The following is a 22,240-nucleotide window of genomic DNA, read 5'->3' as shown; positions in this document are numbered from 1 at the left end:
AGAGAGAGGTTAGTATTTCCCCCAGAGGCCGCTAGTATCTTCATCAGTGCCTGTCCTTACCAGGGACCAAAAAGGGACAGTTTATGATTTAAAAACAAAACATAACACTTTCTGTTGTGGCAGAATATACACAACGCTTACCATTTTAACCATCTTGCAGTATATACATTTCATCCTCACTAAGTACATCGGCAGGGTCGCCCAGCCATCACAATTCTTCGTTTCCAGAACTTGCCATTACCCCTAACAAAAACTGAACCCTAAGCAATAACTCACCCCGCTCCCCACCCCTGGTATCACTACTGTTCTACTTTCTGTCTGTCTTGATTGGCCTGTTCTCAGAATCTCATTAAATGGAACCCTGCAGGGGCGCCTGGGTGGCTCAGCGGATGCTCTTAACTCCGTGAGAGCCTGGATGCAGATCTCACCTCCTTTCCATGCGGGGCCTCTTCCTGGTCCAGACTCTGGTCTGGGATGCCACACTGCAGGTGGTAGCTCTGCTTTTCATCTGCTGAGATGCAGGTGCCACTTTACTCTCCGAGCCTCAGCAGCCGGTGTGTCAGCAGGAGCCCTGGGAGTGCAACCCCCGCTCACTAGGTGCGGTGACAACAGAAGGAAAGAGGCTGTAAAGCTTCGTGCCAGTGCAAAGGCTTGTCACTGAAGCCTGCAGTGTCCTGCCTTCACCACTGGCCACGAGGTGTGGGGCCTCTTGCTGACTCCGCTGCCATAGGCTTTGGAAGGAGGCTCTCTTCCCTCGCCTGCCCTGGCTGGGGGACGTCTGTGCTCCAGGCCCTGCAGGCTGACTGGGGGTTCATCGGCCAAGGGCTTCCTGTTTGCGAAGCTCCTCCACGTGCTGCCAGCTTCAGGCTTTGGGGTGGAGGAGGCTGGAGGTTACGACTCCGCTCTCTCCCGGGCATTTGAAATAACCCCGGGCAGGGCCCGCAGGACACAGGGCACCGTGCATTGGCTTAGCAGCTGTTCGGTTCTCTCCTGGTTGGGGAAGGGCAGTGGTGGTGGGTTGAGAGTGCAGGGGTGAAGTGTTGAGTCTATTTTGGGAGGCTGCCGGAGTCTAGCTCGGCATGCCCTCTCCGTGCTCGGCTCCCTCTGGGGTTTCCGGGAAGGATTTCCTATCTTCCCACAGCCACTCTATCCCTGCTTCCTGCTTAGTGCTTGGAGTTGGACTACTGGCCCCAAAAGGTGTGTCTCGGTCCTAACCCCTGGTACCTATGAACGTGACACTGTTTGGAAATAGGGTCTTTACAGTTGTGGATCATCTGGGACTTAGGGAAGGCCCCAAATCCAATGGCAGGTGTTCTTCTAAAGGACAGAAAAGGTCCTTTAGAAGGGCGGCTCGCAGCCTCCAGAAGCTCCAAGTGAAGCCTGGGACTGGTTCTCCCTCAGAGCCTCCAGAAGGAATCGGCCTGTTAACGCCGCCATTTTGGACTTTGGGCCTTGTCGTAGCTCACGCTGCCATCACCAGTTACCACAGAGCGGGTGGCTTGACCGACAGAAATCTATTTTCCCTCAGTCCTGGAAGCTGGAAACGTGACGTCAGGAGGCCAGCGTGGCCAGGCTTTGGTGAGGGCCCTCTTCCTGACTCGGGGCCTACCACCTTCCCTCTGGGTCCTCACAGGGCAGCAAGCGCTGGAGGGAGAGCAAGTATTTCTCTCTCAGAAGCTCTACTCCCATTGTGAGGCTCCTACTCTCACAACGTCATCTGAGCCTAACTTCCCCACAGCCCCATCTTTAAACACCATCACCTGGGGGCGGTCAGGGCTTCGGTGTACAAATCTGGGGGATGCAGTTCAGTCCACAGCGGGCCTCCAGAGCTGGGAGAGAAGGAATTTCTGTTGTTTTAAGCCTCCCAGTTTGTGACACTTGGTTACGCAGCCTTGGGACACTGAGACAGGGCTCTCCCCACTTCTCTAGGCCCTTCTCCCTGGACGCCACCAATGAAAAAAGCGACTTAGGGGTTGCGGTTGTGGGGGGGTCACGGCCAGGGCACCGGCTTGGGAAGGCTTTGGATACACATGAATGGCGTGTCAGTGTCCTGGGCTCACAGGGTCCAGACTCGATGCTCCTGGGAGGACTAGCCCCAGGTAGAGGTGGGCCTGGGCTGTTGCGGGCACCCCTCATCTTTGGCTACAGCCCCGCAGATGGGGCCCAGCACCACACTCTGAGGTCACTCATCACTACAGTCCCTTTCTGGATCTGCTGCTCAGCTTTGCATCTGGCACCGTGTACCCAGGCCTGCAGAACGAGCTGGGCCAGACGCCCCGCCTGCGTAGGCGTCCACTGCACACATGTGTGGCACCCACTGGGTCGCTGCTGCAGGCAGGGCTCCAGTCCCCACTGGCTGCCCCAAGGAGCCCCTGCTCCCTACCTAGCTCAGGGCCCAAACATATCCCCAACAGCGGCCCCAGAACCCGCTCGGAGAAGTTAAAGTGAGGAGGACCGGAAACTATAGTTGCGGATTGAAAATGACAAGGACCACGGCCCACTCCACATGGCTGCCGTCCTTGAAGGGGCAGACAAGGTCTGGCTGTATTTCACGAGGCCCAAGCTGACCTCAACCCACCAGAGCCCACGAGCAGCCTGCACGTGGCAGTGGAGGCCCACACAGCCGACTTGTTGGGGATTCTCCGCGGGACAGGCTCAGGCCTGCTGCCCCCTGTCTGTGGCTGCCCCCCACCAGGCAGCAGCGGGCTCTGGCTCCACCCATCCCTGCCTGCTTCCTCTGCCCACACGGAGCCCCCGAGCCCAAGGATGAGGACGATGGCCTGGCTCCAGCAGCCGCAGTGGTGACAGCGACAGTGAGGATGAGGGTAGGAGTCAGGGAAAGACAGAGCTGCCCAGCTGTGGGGGGTGAGGGGGAATCAGCAGGCAGGAAAGGGGAGAAGAGCTGTGAGGGAGAGCATTGACTCTCAGCTGGGGCTGCCGTCAGGACAGACCCAGGCAGGGGGAGGGGGAAGAAATGAAGTCCCTGGCAGCTGGACCCAGGCCCGGCTGTGCTGAAGAGACCGTGGCTGGGGACACTGGTAAACACTGGCTGCGGCGGGTTGCAGCATGGGGCAGTGTGGGGGGAAAGAGTTGAACTCAGGCTGTAGGAACATAACCTTGGGCACCAGTGATTGGAACAAAGGTGGTATTGGGGAAAGCCCTTAGCCAGCAGCATGGAGGCTTACTTGGAAAACCCAGGCAGCAGAGACTTCCCACTGGGCAAGAACATGGTTGAGGGGTGGGGGCTTGAGGGATTTGGGCAGAGGCAGAGGGAGGGCGTGGAGGGGGAGAACCTCCAGTGCCTGTGGGCGGCTCAAGAACGAGCATGCAGCTAGAACTCAAGCGGCAGCTGTGGGAGAGATGACCTTGAACATGGTGGTTTGAAACCCAGGAGCAGGGACCTCAGGCTTGAAGCCGGCCCCCCCGCTCTTAGGGTGGGGTGGAATCCTCTGGGCAGTGGGCAAGGGGGCCACTGCCTGAGCCCCTCTGCGTGGCTCCCTACCCCCCACCCAGGAGGAATACAACAGCCCTGTGGCCCCCAGTGGCTGGGGCCAACCAACACTTGGGCTCAGAATCTCTCCCTGCGGATCCCAACTCCTTGGTTTAAATGTTAACATCATTTCTGATTAAAAACAAACAAACAAACACAAAACTCCCAGTTCCGGCAACGAAGGGCAGGAAAACAAGACTTAGAGGGCTGAGCTCTGAGTCATTTCTGCTTCCAGTTTCCATCTGTGAACGCAGCCCCATCACCACAAACCTGCCAGTGTCGCACTTGCAGGATGCCCCCTCCTTCCCAGGAAGTCCTCCCGCTAGGCAGACACCACTCCTCCACAGAGCTATGCCGGCCCAGGCAGGCCCGGCCTTCGGCAGACACCTCCTGGGGACACAGATCCCAGCACCCGCTGCCTGCCCTCCCATCACGTCGGCGACCTTCCGGAGATGGGGCCGAGCTACAGAAGAGGTTCCAAAGATGAAAGCCTTTGATGTGGTTGACAGACTGCTGGGACAGATGTTAGGAGCTGCTGGAGCTCCCCGATAGCCCTGCGCTGTCCACTCTGGCTGGCTCTGCTGGCAGGGAGGGAAGGTGCCCCAGGGCCTTGCTTTGCGGGAGGGGGGGTGACGGTGGGGCTGTTTGATGGGATGAACACAGCACAGGGGCGGAGTGAGGAGATCTGCTGTGTCACCATACTGTTCTGTGACCTGAGGGAGGTCATTTCTCTAAGCCGCCTTTCCTCATCCTTAAAATGGGAAGAATGGAAGTGACTTTTCAGTTCCTTCTCTGAATCAATAGTCAGTCCTGGGAGATGAGGCAGATTAGACAAGCAGCAGATTTTTTTTGTTGTTCATCGAATTGTGGTAAAAATATATATAACATGACAGTTACAGTTGGACCATTGTTTTCATTCTTTATTTTAATTGTGGTAAAATATGCACAAAATTTACGACCGCGGCCATTTTTAAGTGTACAATCCAGTGGCATTAAGTACATTCCACAATGTTGTACGACCATCACCACTGTTCATTCCAGAACTTTCCCATCCTCCCAATCTGAAATTCTTCCCGCTGAGCAATAACTCACCCCTCCCCATCAGCCCTGGCAATCTCTATTCTACTTTCTCTCTCTATAAATGTGCCTCTTCTAGGTACCTCATTTAAGTGGAATCATAAGATTTGTCCTTTTGTGTCTGGCTTATTTCATCAAGCATGTTTCCGAGGTTGATCCGTATTGTAACATACATGAGAATTTCATTCCTCTTTAAGGCTGAATAATATTCCCCTGTATGTATATCCTGCTTTTTCTGCTGATGGACACTTGAACTGTTTCCACCTTTCGGGACTGTGATTCATGCTGCTGTGGACATTGGCATACACGTGTCTGTTCACATCTCTGTTTTCACTTTTGGGTGTTTCCCTAGGAGTAGAATTATTGGATCCTATGATCCAATAATTAGTTTCTTGAGGAACCACCAGACTATTTTCCCTTGAGATTACTCTCACATGAAGGCACTGTCCTGCCATGAGTGGGTGCTTGAGAATTCCATGGAGAAGTAGCTTGAAACCACGTGGGTTCAGAGAGGTCACCCATACCCAGGGCTCCTGCTTCTGGAGTGTATTACCTTGTGGCTGGCAAGTGGCTACGAAGAAAAATCATTTTCTCTCCTGTTCACTTGTCTGGAATTTTAGAAATGGTGGTGATATGGGCATACATTTCTGATTTCATCGATAGAACAAAACCCCAACCAGCACTGGATGAGGACTGGGGAAAAGGGCCGGGGGTTTAATTGGAAGGGCAGAAAGGTAGATGACCCTAAGACTGAAGCTCTCAAAACCCTGAGCGGAGTTACAGGATGGCCTAGGTCAGGTGGGGAGAGGCCAGCGGAGCGAGTGAGCCGATGAGCTGACCCAGCCCTGAGCTACTCTGAATCCACATTAGGTCTGGCTTCAGAACTGGCTCAGTTCTCCTTGCTAGCTCCGGCAGTGAACTTAAGCTTCACAAGTTCAGCTTTCTCATTTGTAAAATAGGGACATTATGAAAGTCAGGAATAAAACCACATCCGTGAGATGATTCCCACAGTGCCTGGCCCTCAAGCTTGGTATAGCTCAGGAAATTAGCTGACTGTATTCCTTCCTCAAGCCTTGAGCAGCATACTTGGGGGCTGTGTTAGCCTGGGAAGCCCCTCCCTTCCCTCCCAGCTCTAGAAACCTGCTCTGATGCAGTTTGCATTTTGGTGGCTATTCTAGAACTTAGCTGTTGCCTTTCTACAGTTTCCTTTTTTCTCAAGTGCTTTATCTTTTGGGGACTGGCAGATAGGCCTACTTGTATGTACAAAACTGACTTTTAAGCAAAGGGTACATTCTTTGCTTAAAAAATTTAAGAAACAAAGCACTAGAAAACCTGTTATTCTGGACCACACTCTTCAAGATGCCTTTGGAAATGAATACACTTTGTTAGTGATCCCACTTCTTTTACTGAAAAGGGTTCACTCTCCAGGCAAGATAGAGCAGGACCGCAGGAGAAGCGCTGTGAAGGTCCTGGAGGCCGTCACCTTACATAAATATAGATCGTTAGCATTAATCATAAATACAGAAAGTTAGAGGTCTGATAAATGAGCTCAAATCAAAGTAGAAAGATATTTCTCTCTTCCCCACCATTCTCTGCTCTGCCTGGTGCTCAGCTCAGCTCATCCTTGCTGATTTAATTCAATGAGCCGACCTGCAAACACAGCCAGGGTTCCAATGATACAGACGAGCATGAAGACTCCGAGGAGAATGTGGTCCATTACCATTGCAACATACTTCCATTCCTCGGCCGCCTGGGAGAGAGAAAAGTGTTAACGTTTTCTTTAGGTGGTCATTAGAATCCCAGTGTTCACGCTATGCGTGGTCTACAGCCCTCTCCATCTGTAGATTTCAAAGCCCTCGACACCCCTTGGCTGGCATGGTGATCTTTATCCTTCTGATAGGTTATTCCCAGTGGGATGGCTCAGGAAGCTGGCTTAGGGGCGGTCACCAAGGCCCATCGTGGGTCAGCAGCTGCTTCGTGAGTGCCGGCCTACCCATCAAGACAAACCCATTCATCCGTGCTCAAGTATTTGATCTTTTAAGCCTGGACGTGTGGGACAAGACACAGAACTTACGTTATTGGACTCCTGGTCTGACTTCATGGTCTCTGCGATGTATTTGACTCCTTCGATGGCACTTTTTACCTCTGGGTGTTTGATCAGCGGAGAGTGGAAACCCATAGGTGGAGGCACTGGCTTCCCAGAAATGTCAGAAATATCAATGTCTTCTGTAAAAATCTTTTTGTCTTGTTTTTCTCTAGAGGGTCTTTTCATTGTGGAGAAGAACATGATATTTGGGATAGTGTCGATAAAAACCTAACATAAGAAATCCACGCATGAGAATTATTGTGAGCAGGGCAAGTAGCAAACTCTGACTTTGAATTAGCAACGTGAGTCTAGGCACAGGTCATTCGGCTTCTCTGGGCCATAGCCTCTTTGTCCTTAAAGCAAAAGGACTCTACTAGATTTGCTCAAAGATTTCTTCAGGCATATCTTGTGGCCTGTCAAATTACTAAGGTAAGAGACATGACTCTGTAATGTGAGCAGTTCGCCACTGGAGGGAGCCTGTGTGCAGCTATTGGACTCCATGACAAGCCAATGATGCTTACGCTTCCAGCCCAGCGCTAGGTACTGGCTTCTTTCAAAGCCATGTGTTAGCAGGATAATATGGTTAAAGAAAAGGTCTTTCTGGCTAAGAGAACATATAAGTCTCCAAAACAGCTCCTCTGTTTTCTTCCATTTCTTGTTCCTGAAGAAATGCAACATAGGGGTTGCCAGGAGTCATGTGAGTCTTTACAGATACAGGGACTGACTGTCTTCCCAAAAGAATACATTGCAAGCAGTAGTGTCTCTGTCAATTCATGACAAATCTTTTGCATGCTACAGAAGAGACCCTGGACACTAGTGTCTCTGTGAAGTTTTATTTAAAAACTGACATACTGGAAATGTTAACACATTTTAAATTTCAATAATGTAAATATTTGAGACCATGTTCCTCGGTGAAACTCACATTTTGACAATTTCTTGTCAAGCACCCCTCCATCTCTAGTCCTTATTCTACTCTCAGCAGATGATTTTTTCCCAGCAAAAAATAAGCAGTCTGTTCAGAGATTGGAAGACATACAAACAGAAATCTCAAGAATTTCACAACCTCTGAATAAAAAGACAGTGATTTATTCACATTCTCTAATCACAGAGATTATTTGAATTTGGAGTGGGCTTTAGTAATTCTGTTTTTCTTCTGTGTCTGGGGAGGCTACGTGAGTTAGTTATTCCTAGAAAGAGGCTAAAGAAAGTTCCTTCCAGAAATCCCCTCAAAATCCCCAGAAAGGACTTTCAGTTCCTAAGTACCCACAAATGTGAGCCAGAATTCCACTGGCCCCCTGGAAGGAGAGACATTCTCGTGGGCAAGAGATGGCAGGGCCTCGCTCACTCACCTTGCGTACCCAGTCGGGCATGACGTGGGTGCTGGGGGAGCGGTGGTGTGTGTTGATGACAATGACGGTGATGATGATGGACGCGATGACAAACACCATGGTGAACAGCATGTATTTCCCAATCAAAGGCACAGCACTGGAGGTGGAGGGGATCAGCTCCACGATGACCAGGAGGAACACGGTTAAGGACAGCAGGACCGAGATGCTCAGAGTCATCTTCTCTCCTGGACAAGAGGAAGAAGAAATCCGACCGCTCATGTGTTAGGGGCTGAGTTGCCGTATCCTTCCATTTTACACATGGAAGCCCTAAGCCTCAGCACCTCCGTGACTGTGTTTGGAGATGAGGCCTTGAGAGAGGTAATTAAGTCAAAATTAGTTGATTAGGGAGGGCCCTCATCCCGGATGACTGGTGTCCTGATGGGAAGAGGAGATTAGGACAGAGACACAAACAGAGAGGAGAGACCCGGTGAAGACGGGGGAGAAGACGGCCACCTGCCAGCCAAGGAGAGGCCTCAGAGGAAGCCAAACCTACTGACACCTTGACCTCCAGAACTACGCGGAAATAAGTTCTTGTTTAAGCCACCCAGTCCGGGGAACTCTGTTACGGCAGCCCTGGCCAGCTCATATACCACAAAACCCAAGGCTGAAAGCAATGGGACGCTCATGTTGCCAGGGCAATTTCTTGGGCAGAATTTGGTCTTATGAGACCTTATGCACCTTAGCTCTGCTGACAGTGGCAGGTGGCAGGCATTTCCATGACAGGCCGCTGAGGCAACCAGTGGGTGCTTGACCTCACATCCCAGAATTCTGTGGCTTGCTGGAATTCAGGGAACCAAGTACACCTAGCTGTGTGACAAGCTAGACTCCGGGTGGCAGTTTTCTGTCTGTAGCAGAATGTCATAAGCCTTCCCAAACAGAACCTGACCTGCTTGTTACCCAGCAGACGGATGGGCAACCCCAGAAGTACACGTGTATTTTCCTTGCTATGGGAGGAAGCTGCAGGACCAAAGCCAAGAGAAGTTCAAAACCAAGGAACTACTTTTTCACATTCATCTAAGAGAATAATTTTGTTTTTTTCTTTTTCCGTCTTTCACATTAAGGGGCCAGTGATTTCCTTGCCCCAACCTCTTTTCACCAAGCCCTATAATTTCAGGATGAATAATTCCCTGTTAAGTCTTGATATGGCAAGCGAGAGAGGGGCTGAATGGCACTGGGATATTTTTGTGGGGACGGACCACCTGAGAAGCAGTTAGACAGCCTTTGGAAGGGACTTTCTTTGAGCTGGTCTTGCTGTTTGTTTTGGGAAACCCTTATGTTGCTCTATTCTCCTCCCATACCTGATGCTTCCCGATGCTGCGAGTATCTATGGGATACAGAGTGGAAGTACAGAAGCAACGACCAATTCTACCTAGTTAGGAGAAGTCTACCTAGTGGGGAGGAGAGTCTTCAAAAGTGAAAAAGAATACTTGGGGCACCTGGGTGGCTCAGTCGTTAAGCATCGGCCTTTGGCTCAGGTCATGATCCCAGGGTCCTCGGATGGAGCCCCGCATCAGGCTCCCTGCTCATCAGGGAGCTTGCTTCTCCCTCTCCCACTCCCTCTGCTTGTGTTCCCTCTCTCACTGTGTCTCTCTGCCAAATAAAGTAATAAAACCTTTTAAAAAAATAAAAGTGGAAAAGAGGACAGAGTTATAAATACGAGCTACTGATCAAGTTACATCAAGTTTCTCGAGTGATAATAAGAGCTAACATTTATTAAGCATTCTTACTGTTCTAAATGCTCTTCAAGCACAAACCATTTCACACTTACAGAAACTCTGATTCACTTCCATAATGCCCTGACTGGCATTTTCTCTCTTCACTTTAAGAAGCTTCATTTGATTAGAAAGTTGAAAAAAATTTGTATTTGTAATCATTTGTTTAAAAACACAGTCATAGGGGCGCCTGGACGGCTCAGTGCGTTGAAGCCTCTGCCTTCGGCTCGGGTCATGATCCCAGGGTCCTGGGATGGAGCCCCAAATCGGGCTCTCTGCTCGGCAGGGAGCCTGCTTCCTCCTCTCTCTCTGCCTGCCTCTCTGCCTACCTGTGATCTCCGTCTGTCAAATAAATAAAAAAAAAAAACACACCCACAATCCTAAGTACAACGTGCACCCTGTGGGGCAAATCTATTTTTTTTTTTTTTAAGATTTCATTTAATTTTTTTTTTTTAAAGTAATCACAACACTCAGTGTTGGGCTTGAACTTACAACCCCGAGATCAGGAGTTGCATGCTTTCCTGACTGAGCCAACCGGGTGCCCCTTGTGGGCCACATTCTTCCTTATTCTCTACTGTGGCCTTGATGAGTGACAGTTGTTCAGTATGTGGAATGAGCAAGTGCATATGAATCCTTTTTTTCCTTGTTGGAAAGTTGAACTTAGACGTGTGTGTGTGTGTGTGTGTGTGTGTGTGTGTGTGTGTTCTTTTATCATTTTGATACAATTTTATTGTACCACCTTTTCCCCTACTTGCTTGTCCTAAATCGTTTAGGAGCAGTGACTTCAAGCAGGCACTTCCCCTTTTCTGCGGATGGTTGGTATTTGGTGAAATTATGTCACAGGTGTGATTACCCAGTAGGAGGTAAGGAAGCTGTCCAGGCTGATATGTGAGAAAGAACTGCTACTTGGGAAGCATGGTCTTGTGTATAGAGATGCTGCCATCTGGAAAACAGGAATGCCAAAGCTATTTCCAAGTGGCAAGCAGTGAGGAAAAGACGCAGGACTTGGATTAATCAGCATATAGTCTGCGGCTTCATAGGGGACGTGACATGAGGGTGTCTGTGACCCAGGCCTTACCCAGCACATTCCTGGGCACACACTAGATTTTTCGGCAAGGAGGCACTGGTGGTCATTCACATTAACCAGACTGAGCTGTGCACGTGCGCCTCTGAGGTCATGTTCAACTCTGCCTGCCCTGTGGTCTGTGCCAGCCGAGAGCTCTAGCCACAGACACTCACCACTGAACAGGGGGACCGTAAATGCGTCCTCCCAGGGATGATGCTTTGGGCGTGTCTGCCTGTATTTGTTTACTGGCCCATGATTATTCCTGGCTTCCCCCCACATAGCAGCATGAGATCTGCCCGCGGCAGCAGCTGCAGCCATAGCCCTGGCACCCACCTGAGTCTGTGGGCAGGTAGAACACCAGGCCAGTTAAGAAGGAGAAGAGCAGGCAGGGAATGATGACGTTGACGATGAAGTAGAGGGGCAGACGCTGCATGACAAAGTGGTAGGTGATGTCCAGGTAGGGGGTGGAGGGGCAGCAGGCGTAGAACACCCAGTGCTTCCAGCCCCGGGACTCCTTGATCACCCACTCTCCACTTTCCATGAAGTTGCTTAGGTCTGGTTGGTCACTTTCCTGAGAAGATAAAATGAAACTGTGAAACCCCAGCTGTGTCCCCGTGGAGGAGAGGTGGGTTTCACACTCGGCTGTAATAAAACAACAGATTCCAGGGCTGTTGGGACTGGAATGGAACCCAGAAGGTCACTTCCAATGTGGGGTCTTAGATCCTCTCCTATAAAGTAAGGGGGGAGCGGGGTTGAATCACTGGGGTTCTCCGTGTTGACCACACCTTCAAGTCACTTGGAAAGTTGACAACATATGGGTGCTGTAGTCCCACCCCAGACTGATTAAGCCAACATTCCTGGGACCAAGTTAATTTATTGTAAGAACCAGATGGTTCTCATGTGTTCTCAATTGAGAACTGGTGAATTCGATGGCCCCCAAAGGTCTAACTGGTGCTGAGAGTCTGGGACTCTGGAGGGCCAGAGCTGGACACCTGGACGGTGCTCCTCCTGCGTCCAGCCCCGCCCGTCCCTCGAGGGCGGCGCCTACCGGGTTGATGGCCACCACCGAGCCGTCATAGGTCCAGGTGCCCAGCTTCATGCTGCAGTTCTGTTCATCAAAGGGAAAGTGGGTGACGATGATCTCACAGTAGCTTTTGAAGATGGCCGGGGGTGTCCATGTGATGTGGCCAGTGTAGTCCAGGAGCACTTTGGTGAACTTGACAATGGCAAAGTCGCCATCTGCACTGCAAGCGGAATCAAAGAGGAGCGTGACTCCAAGTGAGGGATGAGCCTTCGTTTGTGCTCGGGGATGTTAGCGGGAGACAGCTGTTAATTATTCAGGTGCTAATTATAGATGCTTTCATTCGGGCAGTGTCACTCTTTATTCATGGCAACGTTTCCCAAATTTATCTGGTAATCGCTGGGGTGCTTGTTTAAAATACAGATTTCTGAGCACCATCTAAGCACTGAATCAGAATATCTGGGGAAGAACCTAGGAATCTAGAGCTTTAAAGAAATAACAGGTGACACTATATACCAGATGTTTTCTTCCCAGTCCTCAGTAGCATTTGTAATGTTAATCTCCATCTAACCCTTCCCCAGTGTTCTTTGGAAGTTAACTGGAGGGGAAAAAAAAAAAAAGGAATTTTAAACAAAAACATGTCCAGTGGCTCATTATTGTGGTAAACAGGTTAAAGAAGGGCTCTGTTTTCTTTTGCACAAGTATCTAGGACTCAGTAGGGGAGAGTCGCAAACTCAGATGCCTCCAGGCCCAGGCAGGTGAGGAAGGGGTGAGGGGTGAGGGGAGAGCCTTCTCTCCTCTGAGGAAGGTGCCACTGGGCTGTGTGGCTTGTGAGGGAAGGCATGATGCTCACAGATACTGGGATTCTTCCTTGGGACCTGGAGATCTAGAATTTTTTAATCCAAAGTTTCCATGCTTTTGAATAAGGGATTTTTCTAGAGAGACTAGAACTCCAAAGTTTAATGTGATAATGTTCAATTTTCAAATGTTGGCACTGATTTCTCATCTAAAAAAATCCACCATGGTAGAGGAGAGCCTGGGTGGCTCCGCTGGTTAAGCGTCTGCCTTCAGCTCAGGTCCTAATCCCAGGGTCCTGGGATAGAGCCCTTCGTCTCATCCCTCTAACCCTCCCTGCCCTTCTCCCTCTGCCCCTCCGCTTGTGCTGTCTCTCTCTCTCTCTCTCAAATACACAAGTAAAATCTTTTTTAAAAAAAATAATAAATAGGGCGCCTGGGTGGCTCAGTGGGTTAAGCTGCTGCCTTGGCTCAGGTCATGATCTCAGGGTCCTGGGATCGAGTCCCGCATCGGGCTCTCTGCTCAGCAGGAAGCCTGCTTCCTCCTCTCTCTCTCTGCCTGCCTCTCTGCCTACTTGTAATCTCTCTGTCAAATAAATAAATAAAATCTTTAAAAAAAAAAATAATAATAATAAATAAATAATCCACAGTGGTAGATAACGAGCCTTATTCAGTGGGCAGTCCACTTGACCCCAGACAGCCCGTGTTGTGGGGCCCCCGGCAAAGGTATTAGAATAGGTGTTGAACAGGGGATGCAGGGCCTATATTGGTGCCTCACTTCATAAATCAAGAGATTTTCTTCCTACTGGATTTTTCCTGGGGTGAAGGTGAGGCTCTCTCCAGAAAACTGCAGTTCTGGACCTTCCCAAAAGGGCCCCAAAGAGCAGAGGACCACAGGATCACCCAGATCTGTCTCCATAAGCAAGTCAAACAAGGTTCTCTCCCCTGCAGGTGTTCCCGAACAAGCTTATCAAGAGGACCCCAGGACTTTAATTGCTTCTCTTAGATTCTTACTGAAAGAGAACCTTCCTAACAGCCCAGGCATTCTGCTCTATCAGCGTATTTGTCCGAGAGGGTTACACAAACAATTGGCTAATCGGGCTCGAGCTTGAATCTCAGGTTGTCACTGGGAAATCTGGAGTAGAAAATCAAAGCGGGAGGGTCGGCCGTAAGGGGGGGTCATTTCCGTTCACAAGGCCTTGCCAACCTCCCCGGTCAACGCTCGAGAAGGCGCAGCCCGCCTGCCCAGCCCCTCGCTGTAGACCGCCAGCCTGTAAGCCCTCCAGGCTGCTGGCGGATGCTCCTGCCTGGGAAGGACGCTCTTTGAAATGAGCATTCCCTGACAAATGAAGGGCGTATGATAATGAACCTGTCATTAAACCAGAGTGTCTCGCATCACATTATAATTTCACTATGTGCAGTCTGTCACGGAGCCCAGTGGATGGGTGACGCCGGCCTCCCGGCCATGGGCAGCACGCGATGTCTCGGGCTGCCGTGGGGATGTGACGGATAGCCACCCCGGAGGTTCAGACCTGTCGGGAGGATGGACACGGGATTCCAAGGAACTCGATTATATGAATTTGGGTTCCTTGGATAGTTGCCACACAGCCTTCAGGAGCGCTCAGGAATTAAATGTCCCCCACCCCACAGCCCCGATTCAATTTGGCTCTGATAATTGTTTCTATTCATAACATGAGACACCATATGGCATCCCTAGCATGTCAACTTGGCTCTTGGTTTTTAAGGGGTTATTTAATGGGAACAGTGGTGAGAGGCATACTGAGAGTGGCAGCCCTTCCGAGAGGGCCCTTGGGCTCCCCCTGCCCCCAGAATGTCCCCCGCCCCAGCCTGTTTCACTTACTTGTTATAGAGCACGAGGTCTGGGCGCCAGATCTTTTCCGAGGGAATGTGGATTTTTTTCACGCCGCCATAGTCGTCTGGGTTCCATTTCAGATTGTAATCCACCCATTGCTAGAAATGAAGACGTTTCACTACTAAGAGGAGCTAAAAACATTGTTTTAAAAATCTGAGGTTATCAAGAGGCATCTGTCTGGGTGGCTCAGCCGGTGACGCAGCCGGCTCTTGATCTCAGCTCAGGTCATGATCTCAGGGTCGTGGGATCGAGCCCTGAGCCGGCACAGAGTCTGCTGGAGACTTCCTTCTTGCTCTGCCCCTTCTCCCTGCCCCCCCCCTCTGTCTCTCAGCTCAAGAAATAAAATCTTCATAAATAAATAAATAAAGTTATCAAGAGTCTTGATGGCACAATAGTTCAGATATTGACCAAAACTGTGCTCCAGTAAGAAAAGTTTGATTCAGAATTCAGCTTCCACTTTAGTAAATGGTAACAGCAAACACTCTATAGCACTGACCCCCCCCCCCCACCATGCACGCACTGTTGAGAGCATTTTACATATGTTCAGGATGTAGTCTTCACAACAATCCTGTGAGGGAAGAGTGACTATTGACGCCATTTTACAGAAGAGAAACCAAAGGTACCCCAAGTCACACCACCGGGTGGCAGCACATCAGCCGTGCTGCCCCGCCCACCCCAGGAAAGGAGAATGACCTTCATGAACATTGCCCTCGAGCAGCCAGCGTCATCTTTTAAAAGTGCTCTGTTTTTTCCTACATTGTGAAAGTAATACACGCCCCATGTAGCCCATTTAGATGACACAATGTTATGAACTGAACCATGTCTCCCCAAAACTCGTATGTGGAAGTCCTAATCCCCAGTACCTCAGAATAGAACTTTATTTGGAGATAGGGTCTTTCTAGAGGTAATTAGGCTAAAATAAGCTCATTGAGGTAGGCTCTAATCCACTAAGGATTAGATTTATGTTCTTAAAGAAGGGAACATTTGAAGACAGAAACATGTTCGAGAAGAATGCCATGGGGACATGCCGTTGGCCAACTCTATGCCAAGAAGAAAGGCCTGGAAGCCGAATCCTCCTCACAGCCCTCAAAAGAAACCAGTTCTGCCAATACCTGGATTTGGACTTTCGGCCTCAAGAACCGTAAAAGAACAAAATTTGTCTGTGGCTTTGTTACGGCAGTCTAGCAAAGCACAAAGTAAAACACACACACACACACACGCGCCCTGACAAATATGATCTTCAGTCCCACGACACCGAAATATTTTCTTGCGTCATGTTGGTATGCATCCCTGTTACCCAGATGGATCCCCACTCCAAGGCCCGGGTTCAATTCCAGGGTGAAGACAGGCGACATCCGTGTACTTATTCAGCTGAATACCTGTTTCAGTCGCACGTTGGTTGTCACAATCTGATTTACTTCATCCTGAAAAAAAGGTCAGACTGCATCTTTAGTGGGGAGGCGGGGGGGCCAAGGGACGGGGCCCAGGGTGAGGGGTATGGGGAGCCCCACGTGCCGCCGCCTCACCACGTTGATGAGCTGGATCAGCTGTAGGCCCACGGTGACCTCCACAACCTGGCGGTGGTCTTCTACCGGCCGCACCACGCTGTTGTAATCTTCAAAGAGCTTGGCCACCAGGCGGGTCTCATGTTCGGAGCCCAAGACGAGGCCAGCTGGGACAGCAATGACACACACGCTGTCAGATCCCGCCCCCCACCCTCCCCCAACACTAACGTGAATCACTGAGGCGTGACCCGTGAATGGAAGGCGCGTGGGCCCCCTTGGTGGGAGGCTCCCAGTGCAGCTTTTACAGCCCTACATTCCTTTCCAGTGGCAGCTGCTGGTGGGGTCCCTTCCCAGTGGGGCGTGCCAGATTATCATGAACAGATGACATTCCTGAGCACAGCCGCTGGCTGGACTCGGGTTTTCTGGGCGCACATACACACAAAAGGAAAAATCCACACACAAGCCTGTCTCCATATTTCAGGGTCTCGTCCCAGGGTCATGAGATCTCAAATCTCAGATCTCAGATCTCAAAATGCTAGGAATGCCAAAAATTGATGCGAGTTCCTACCCATTAGGATGGCAGAAATTTACAGAATGGAAAGCAGTGACTACCGGTAAAGTAGTGGAACCCTCATTTGTTGCTGGTGAGAAATGAAACATGCGGCCGGTCTGGGAGACAGTTTGGCACACAAGCTATATGCGGAGTGACCGTATGACCTAGCGATCCCACACCTAGGCACATCCCCCAAAGAACTGTCCACGCAGAGCCTTGTACACCAGTGTTTGTGGAAACCCTATGCATAAGAGCTAAAAGATGGAAGCATCTTTTAGTTTTAAGTGCCCATCAACAGATACACGGACGAGCAAACCAGGGCGTAGCCGTGCAGAGGAATGTTATTCACCCATAAAAAGGAAGGATTGATTTACACCACAGTGTGGACGAACTCTGAAAACATTGTGCTAAGTGAAAGAAATCAGACACAAAGGTGCACATATCATAGGATTCCATTTACATGAAATATTCAGAATGGGTATATCTGCGGAGAGAGCAGATTCCTGGCTAGTGGGACAGCGGGGATGGGAGAAGGGGGACTAACTGTTAATGGGTATATGGGTATAGGCTTTCTTTCGGGCCGATGTTCTGGAACTGGATAGCAGGTATGTTGCATAACACTGTGAATGCACTTGATGCCACTGAATCATACACTTAAATACGGCAATTTTGGTAATGTGTATTTTACCAGGACAAATTCTATGTAGTATGTTTTCCTGTAATTAAAAAAAAAAAAAAAAAATCACTGCTGCTGAGTATGCATCCCTGTAAGGTTACAAAGAGTAAAAATCATGGGCTTTTCTGACCTGGATCTGATCACGCTACTATCTGGAGCGTGAGTGACTCCTAGGAATCTTTACTACATTCTCCTTCAGGATGCTGAGCGATAGTATCTACTACTCTTGGACCCCACAGCCCTTTTGTGTCCAGTGTTACACGGTTCTCACCAGCCTCGCATGAGGCGGGCTGACGGCATTCTCACGAGAGATCCGAGAGGCTGGGAGAATTGTCCAAGGTCCTGTGGCTGGGGCAGAGCCTGGAGGCAGCCCCGCCATTTTGAACTCTGCTCCTGCACTAGCTCAAGATACCATGAGTGTGTCGTGGGCTGTCCTGGAAATTACACTGCTGCACCTAGCATTATTCCTATGAGAAAAAGTGTTCCCAATTCCATCAAGTGCCTTATGAAGGACCTTTGTAACTTAAGCCTTACGCGGATTGGGGATTGCCTGTTCAGGGTTAGGAGAGGAAGCAGACACACGATCCACTTGCCCTAAGGCACGTAACCAGATCTCCCCTTTCCGCAGGTTATTGCTGAAGCCACCATACCTTCTCCTTGGGCCAAGGCAACTTTAAAAATGGAATGAATGAGATGCTTTCCTTTTTTCCCCAGTAGTGTTAACCTATTGCCTCGAAGACAGGTTATTATTTTTCTTTATTATTTGTCTCCTTGAAACTTCAGTTTGAAAGAGCTTGTCAACAAAATAATGAACTAAAAAGTAATTTCTTTTAAAATTTTTATTGATTAATAAAATCAGCATATCCAACTATTACATGGCAGACACTCTCCTGTGTGCTTTATATGTACTAACTCTCGGAATCCTCATAACTGAGTGGGGTAGGTACTGTTCTTGTCCTTGCTATTTCACACCCAGAACTTTAGATCCTCTTGACATAACCAGTGTTATGCAATGATTCAAAACATGTTCATCATCCCAAAAACGTATATTTTGTTGGTAGAGCTTCACGGATGGCCCTGTGTTTGTATTATCTTATTGAATCCTTATAATGATCCTGTGAGATCAGTCTCTACCCTGGTTTACAAGGGAGACAACTGGCATTTGGACAGTTGAGACATGTGTTCGTGGTTCCCAGCCAGTTGGAAGTGGTGCTAGAAATGCAGGCAGTCTGACCCTGGGGTCTGTGCTCTTTACCACCTCCCTGAAGATAAACGTATCATTTCCATTCGGGTTTTTGAAGCTCTCAGTATAGCTTACACGTGTGCATTATGGCCTTCCTGGACTCTGCGTGTGGAACCTGTGATCTCACCTACCTCATTTCTAGATTCCCAAACTTTCTGAACCCAGAAGAATCCATTCAGCACTTACACATAACATCTCGCCTAAACCACCGGCCACCTACATTCAGCACCCTTCAGGTTTGCATGTTGTTCAAAGTCCCAGTTTTTGCTGTCACCCCATCGAGCCCCTGGGATGTGGTAATCCTCTGTCCTCCATACCTGTCCATCCTGGGCCCCTCCTGGTCTACATTGGGGGTAGGGCAGGACCCTGGCATGGGCCACCAAGTGCCTGGGCCACTGAGTTTGAAGCTATTGCTTTAGCCCTTCCTGGGCTGCTTATTTTTAAGTGACTGTTTATTCCCCATTGACAGGAAGAACATACTAGAAAGCATCAGATAGAGCAGATGGTCCACATTATAAAGCAGGAAAACTATGCGGCCAACTCTATGGTCTACTAGGGAGAATGGGAAGACTGGGGAGAGGGGCCTCATCAGCATTCCAGGGACATTCCCTTCTTCCTCTCTCAGTCTCACAAATAACAAGGGACCCTGTTCCTTCCACAGTACATTTCTGAGGAATTTCTGTGGAGGTCTCCATGTCTTAGATTGGGTTGATTGGTGGTGGTGGTGGGTTTTTTTTGTTGTTGTTGTTGTTTTCCTTTTTCCTCCCCAAAACAGGGTAAAGTAAGAGAAAACATACAGGACTTTCTGTGATTCTGTTCCCAGCTCCAATGTGGTCTGGGTATCAGACCAGTTCTTCATGGAGTCAATGAATCACAGTAAATACTTCCTTCAAGACAGGGTGTAAATTGATAAACATACAAATAAATAATGTCAAAATTTTCTTTTCTGCAAGACCAGATGGGTGATCTTTATTCAGATGGTGGCAACATTAATTCATTCATCAAGTATATTATTGAGCACTTATTGTGGGCAAAGCATTGCTTTAAGAGCTTTGAGATATTCAGAGGTGAATCTGATACGAATCCTCACTTTCTGTCCTCTTGGAGACAGACATGTGTCATTTACATAAATAGCTAGGAACAAGCTGGAAAGTAATATGCCATAAGAAAAATGGCCGTGAAATACTTAGGATTCCAGAGATGGAGGAGAGAAAGTGGTCGAAATCAAAGACGCTGCATAAGTAGAACAGAGATCATTAAGTGGTAAGCTAACATATGAAAAAGTGTCCCTGATGTGAATGCGAATTTTGTCTACAAAGAACTGAACCAGGGACACCGGGGTGGCTCAGTGGGTTAAGCGTCTGCCTTCGGCTCAGGTCATGATCTCAGGGTCTTGGGATCGAGCCCTGCATTGAGCTCTCTGTTCTGCGGGGAGTCTGCTTCCCCCTCTCTCTCTGCCTGCCTCTCTGCCTACTTGTGATCTCTCTGTCAAATAAATAAATAAAGTTTTTTGAAAAAAGAACTGAACCAGCCACAGTTTCAAAGTGTTCTTTTTGTACCATACTGGTTCAATTTGCATTTTTTGGAGGAAGAGCCTGCTGGATTGGGTGAAAGGAATTCTGAAATGGTACCAGTCACTTTGGCTAATTCTTATCTCAACCTGGCTCTGTACATCTTGCTACCTTTGGCAATTTCAGGCTGGGTTTTCTGACGAGGCACATCATAGACAGTCTCCAACTGGCCACGTTCCAACATTCGTAAACTAAGTGACCCCAGGCGGGTCAGTTCACGTCTTTCAGCCTCAGATTCCCTGTAATAACAAATTGAAGTTGTGGGACTGCCTGATCTCGCTCTAAATTTCTGTGAGCCCCTATGTAAATTGATACCAGGAAACTCTAGGTTTGGTCTAAGTATACATCACATAACTTTTTAGATAGGTAAACATGCGTTTTCCAGAGGCCTTTGGTGTCCTGAGAGATCATTTAAGGATTTTCATGTGTAAGCTCATCACTTAAGAATTTTCATTGAGTGTAGTGTCTGCAGGTGCATAAGTGCACACACGTACACACATGTGCGCATACACACACACACACACACACACACACACATACACCGCACTACCACAAGCCAGTTTTGGTTGGATCAAGTCCAAATCCCACAGGCTGTAATTTATCTGAGCTTGGGCTATTTCCCCAAACTCCACTCTTGGAAAACCTTACCAATAAAGCTGTTTAGCTTTTTTGCCCAGAAGGTCTGTGTGTGTCAGAGCAGTATTAGAGAAGAGACATCACACTCTGTCAGCCGTCTTATTTCTCAGGTGAGATGATATCACCAGTAAACTTTTATATGAAGCCATCAGCACACATCCCCTACTTCCCCCCACCGGAAGTCTGGGATTCAGGATAGCGTTTCAGCTGCTGTGTGCTGACACATTCCGGAGGGGAATGCAGGTCAAGGGCTGTGCAAGGTTTTATAGTTTCAATTCCAACCCAAACCTACATAGAGTAAAAGAGTAGGGCAGAAGTGCATTCATACGAACTTTTTTTTTTTTTTTAACTGCTAAAGTTGAAAAAAAAAAAAAGACCAAATATTTAATCTCTTACGGAAAGAGCTTAGTTACAATTATTAATAGGTTTCTCTCTCCTGCACATGCAGCTGTCAATCAGGCCTCTTCATCATCAGAATTCTGCCAGAGCAGTAAAAGGAATGTTACCCAAATTGTAATTATAAGATGTCACTCCAAGTCCCTATGGTTGCTCTCGGATGGTCACAGGGGTGCTAGTCTGATCATACGGGTGAGGGGACGCCGGGCCCTGGTGGCAGGAGGGGCCTACATGTCTACTTTGTAGCCTCTGACCAGGCAGCTCCCAGTTTCACTGAATAACACAAACCAGAAATCATCCACAAACCGAATCAAGCCAACCAGAGAACTGACCGAAGAGCCTCAGGCTGATGAAGGCCTGCCATCCTGTGTTCCCAGGAGGAAGCAAGACCCTGGTCCCTGGGGACGGCTAATGCTTCAGCCTCACAGGAGAGCCCCTCGGCCCTGGCACTTACCTGAGCAGAGCCCGAGGAGCAGGATGAACAGCCGGGGCTCCATGGGCTGTGGGCGCTGGTGTGGACTGGTGTGCGAGGGGTGGCCGTGTTGCTTGCAAAACGTCTCTGGCTGGGAGCTTGGCTGCTGGAGGCTTTGGAAAGAGAGTCGGCTCAGCGGAGCTATTGTCTTACACCACCTGTTCGTGGCAGGGACAGCTGGGCTGCCCAGAGCCCTGGAGCCCAGGGATTCGCCAAGGGCCTCCCAGTATTACAGGGTGCCTCGCTTTACATAACTGATAGACCCTTGGCAAGTTGCGTGTGAACCGCATTGGGTTTTAAATGCACCATGAGTTAGGTTTAATAATAAAAAGACAATGTGGAGTAGGGAATGAATTCTTTCAACTGGTGAGCAACCCCCTCCTTTTTGTATAAACCAGACCCTCATCTAGGTGGATTGATTTGGATCAGGGTCCCCGAGTCTGAGTAGGTGGTCAGCTCTTTGTGTAAGACCCTGATCACCCTGAATCACGAGGTCCACATTCTACACACAGGACAGTTCATTTGCTCTGGTTTATTCTAGGCTGAGAGGACATGGGGCTCTCGGGCGGAATGAGTTTGAGAAGACTGGAGTTGGCGCTGCTTCTCCTGTCGGGGAATTCCACGTTTGCTTGGGTTTGGTTTTTAACAAAGATGGCTTCTTCCATAAAACTGGTTTTATTG

At 49.1% G+C, this 22,240-nt stretch overlaps 1 protein-coding gene across 3 annotated transcripts; it reads right to left on the bottom strand.

The window, feature by feature from the left end:
* Positions 1-3,654: 3,654 nt before the first annotated feature.
* On the bottom strand, positions 3,655-21,668 carry CHRNA1 (cholinergic receptor nicotinic alpha 1 subunit). 3 transcript variants are annotated; one of them, XM_082689150.1, is made up of 10 exons: positions 21,542-21,668; positions 16,034-16,179; positions 15,887-15,931; positions 14,496-14,605; positions 11,868-12,063; positions 11,153-11,390; positions 8,003-8,226; positions 6,642-6,881; positions 6,154-6,317; positions 3,655-6,050 (listed from the first exon to the last, which is right to left on the bottom strand). In XM_082689150.1, exons 1-9 carry the CDS (start codon positions 21,582-21,584, stop codon positions 6,186-6,188), a joined length of 1,374 nt encoding a protein of 457 aa, XP_082545276.1. In that variant the 5' UTR covers positions 21,585-21,668; the 3' UTR covers positions 3,655-6,050; positions 6,154-6,185. The 3 variants fall into 3 exon arrangements, with proteins under 3 accessions (XP_082545276.1, XP_082545275.1, XP_082545277.1); XM_082689149.1 differs by having other exon boundaries at positions 3,655-6,317; XM_082689151.1 differs by having other exon boundaries at positions 3,655-6,317; positions 16,037-16,179.
* Positions 21,669-22,240: the final 572 nt, after the last annotated feature.

This window comes from Mustela nivalis, assembly GCF_964662115.1.
Source record: "Mustela nivalis genome assembly, chromosome: 11".
In the NCBI taxonomy this organism is placed as follows: domain Eukaryota; kingdom Metazoa; phylum Chordata; class Mammalia; order Carnivora; family Mustelidae; genus Mustela; species Mustela nivalis.
Note: the sequence above shows the minus strand (reverse complement) of the source record. Positions and strands in the feature narration are given on the sequence as shown.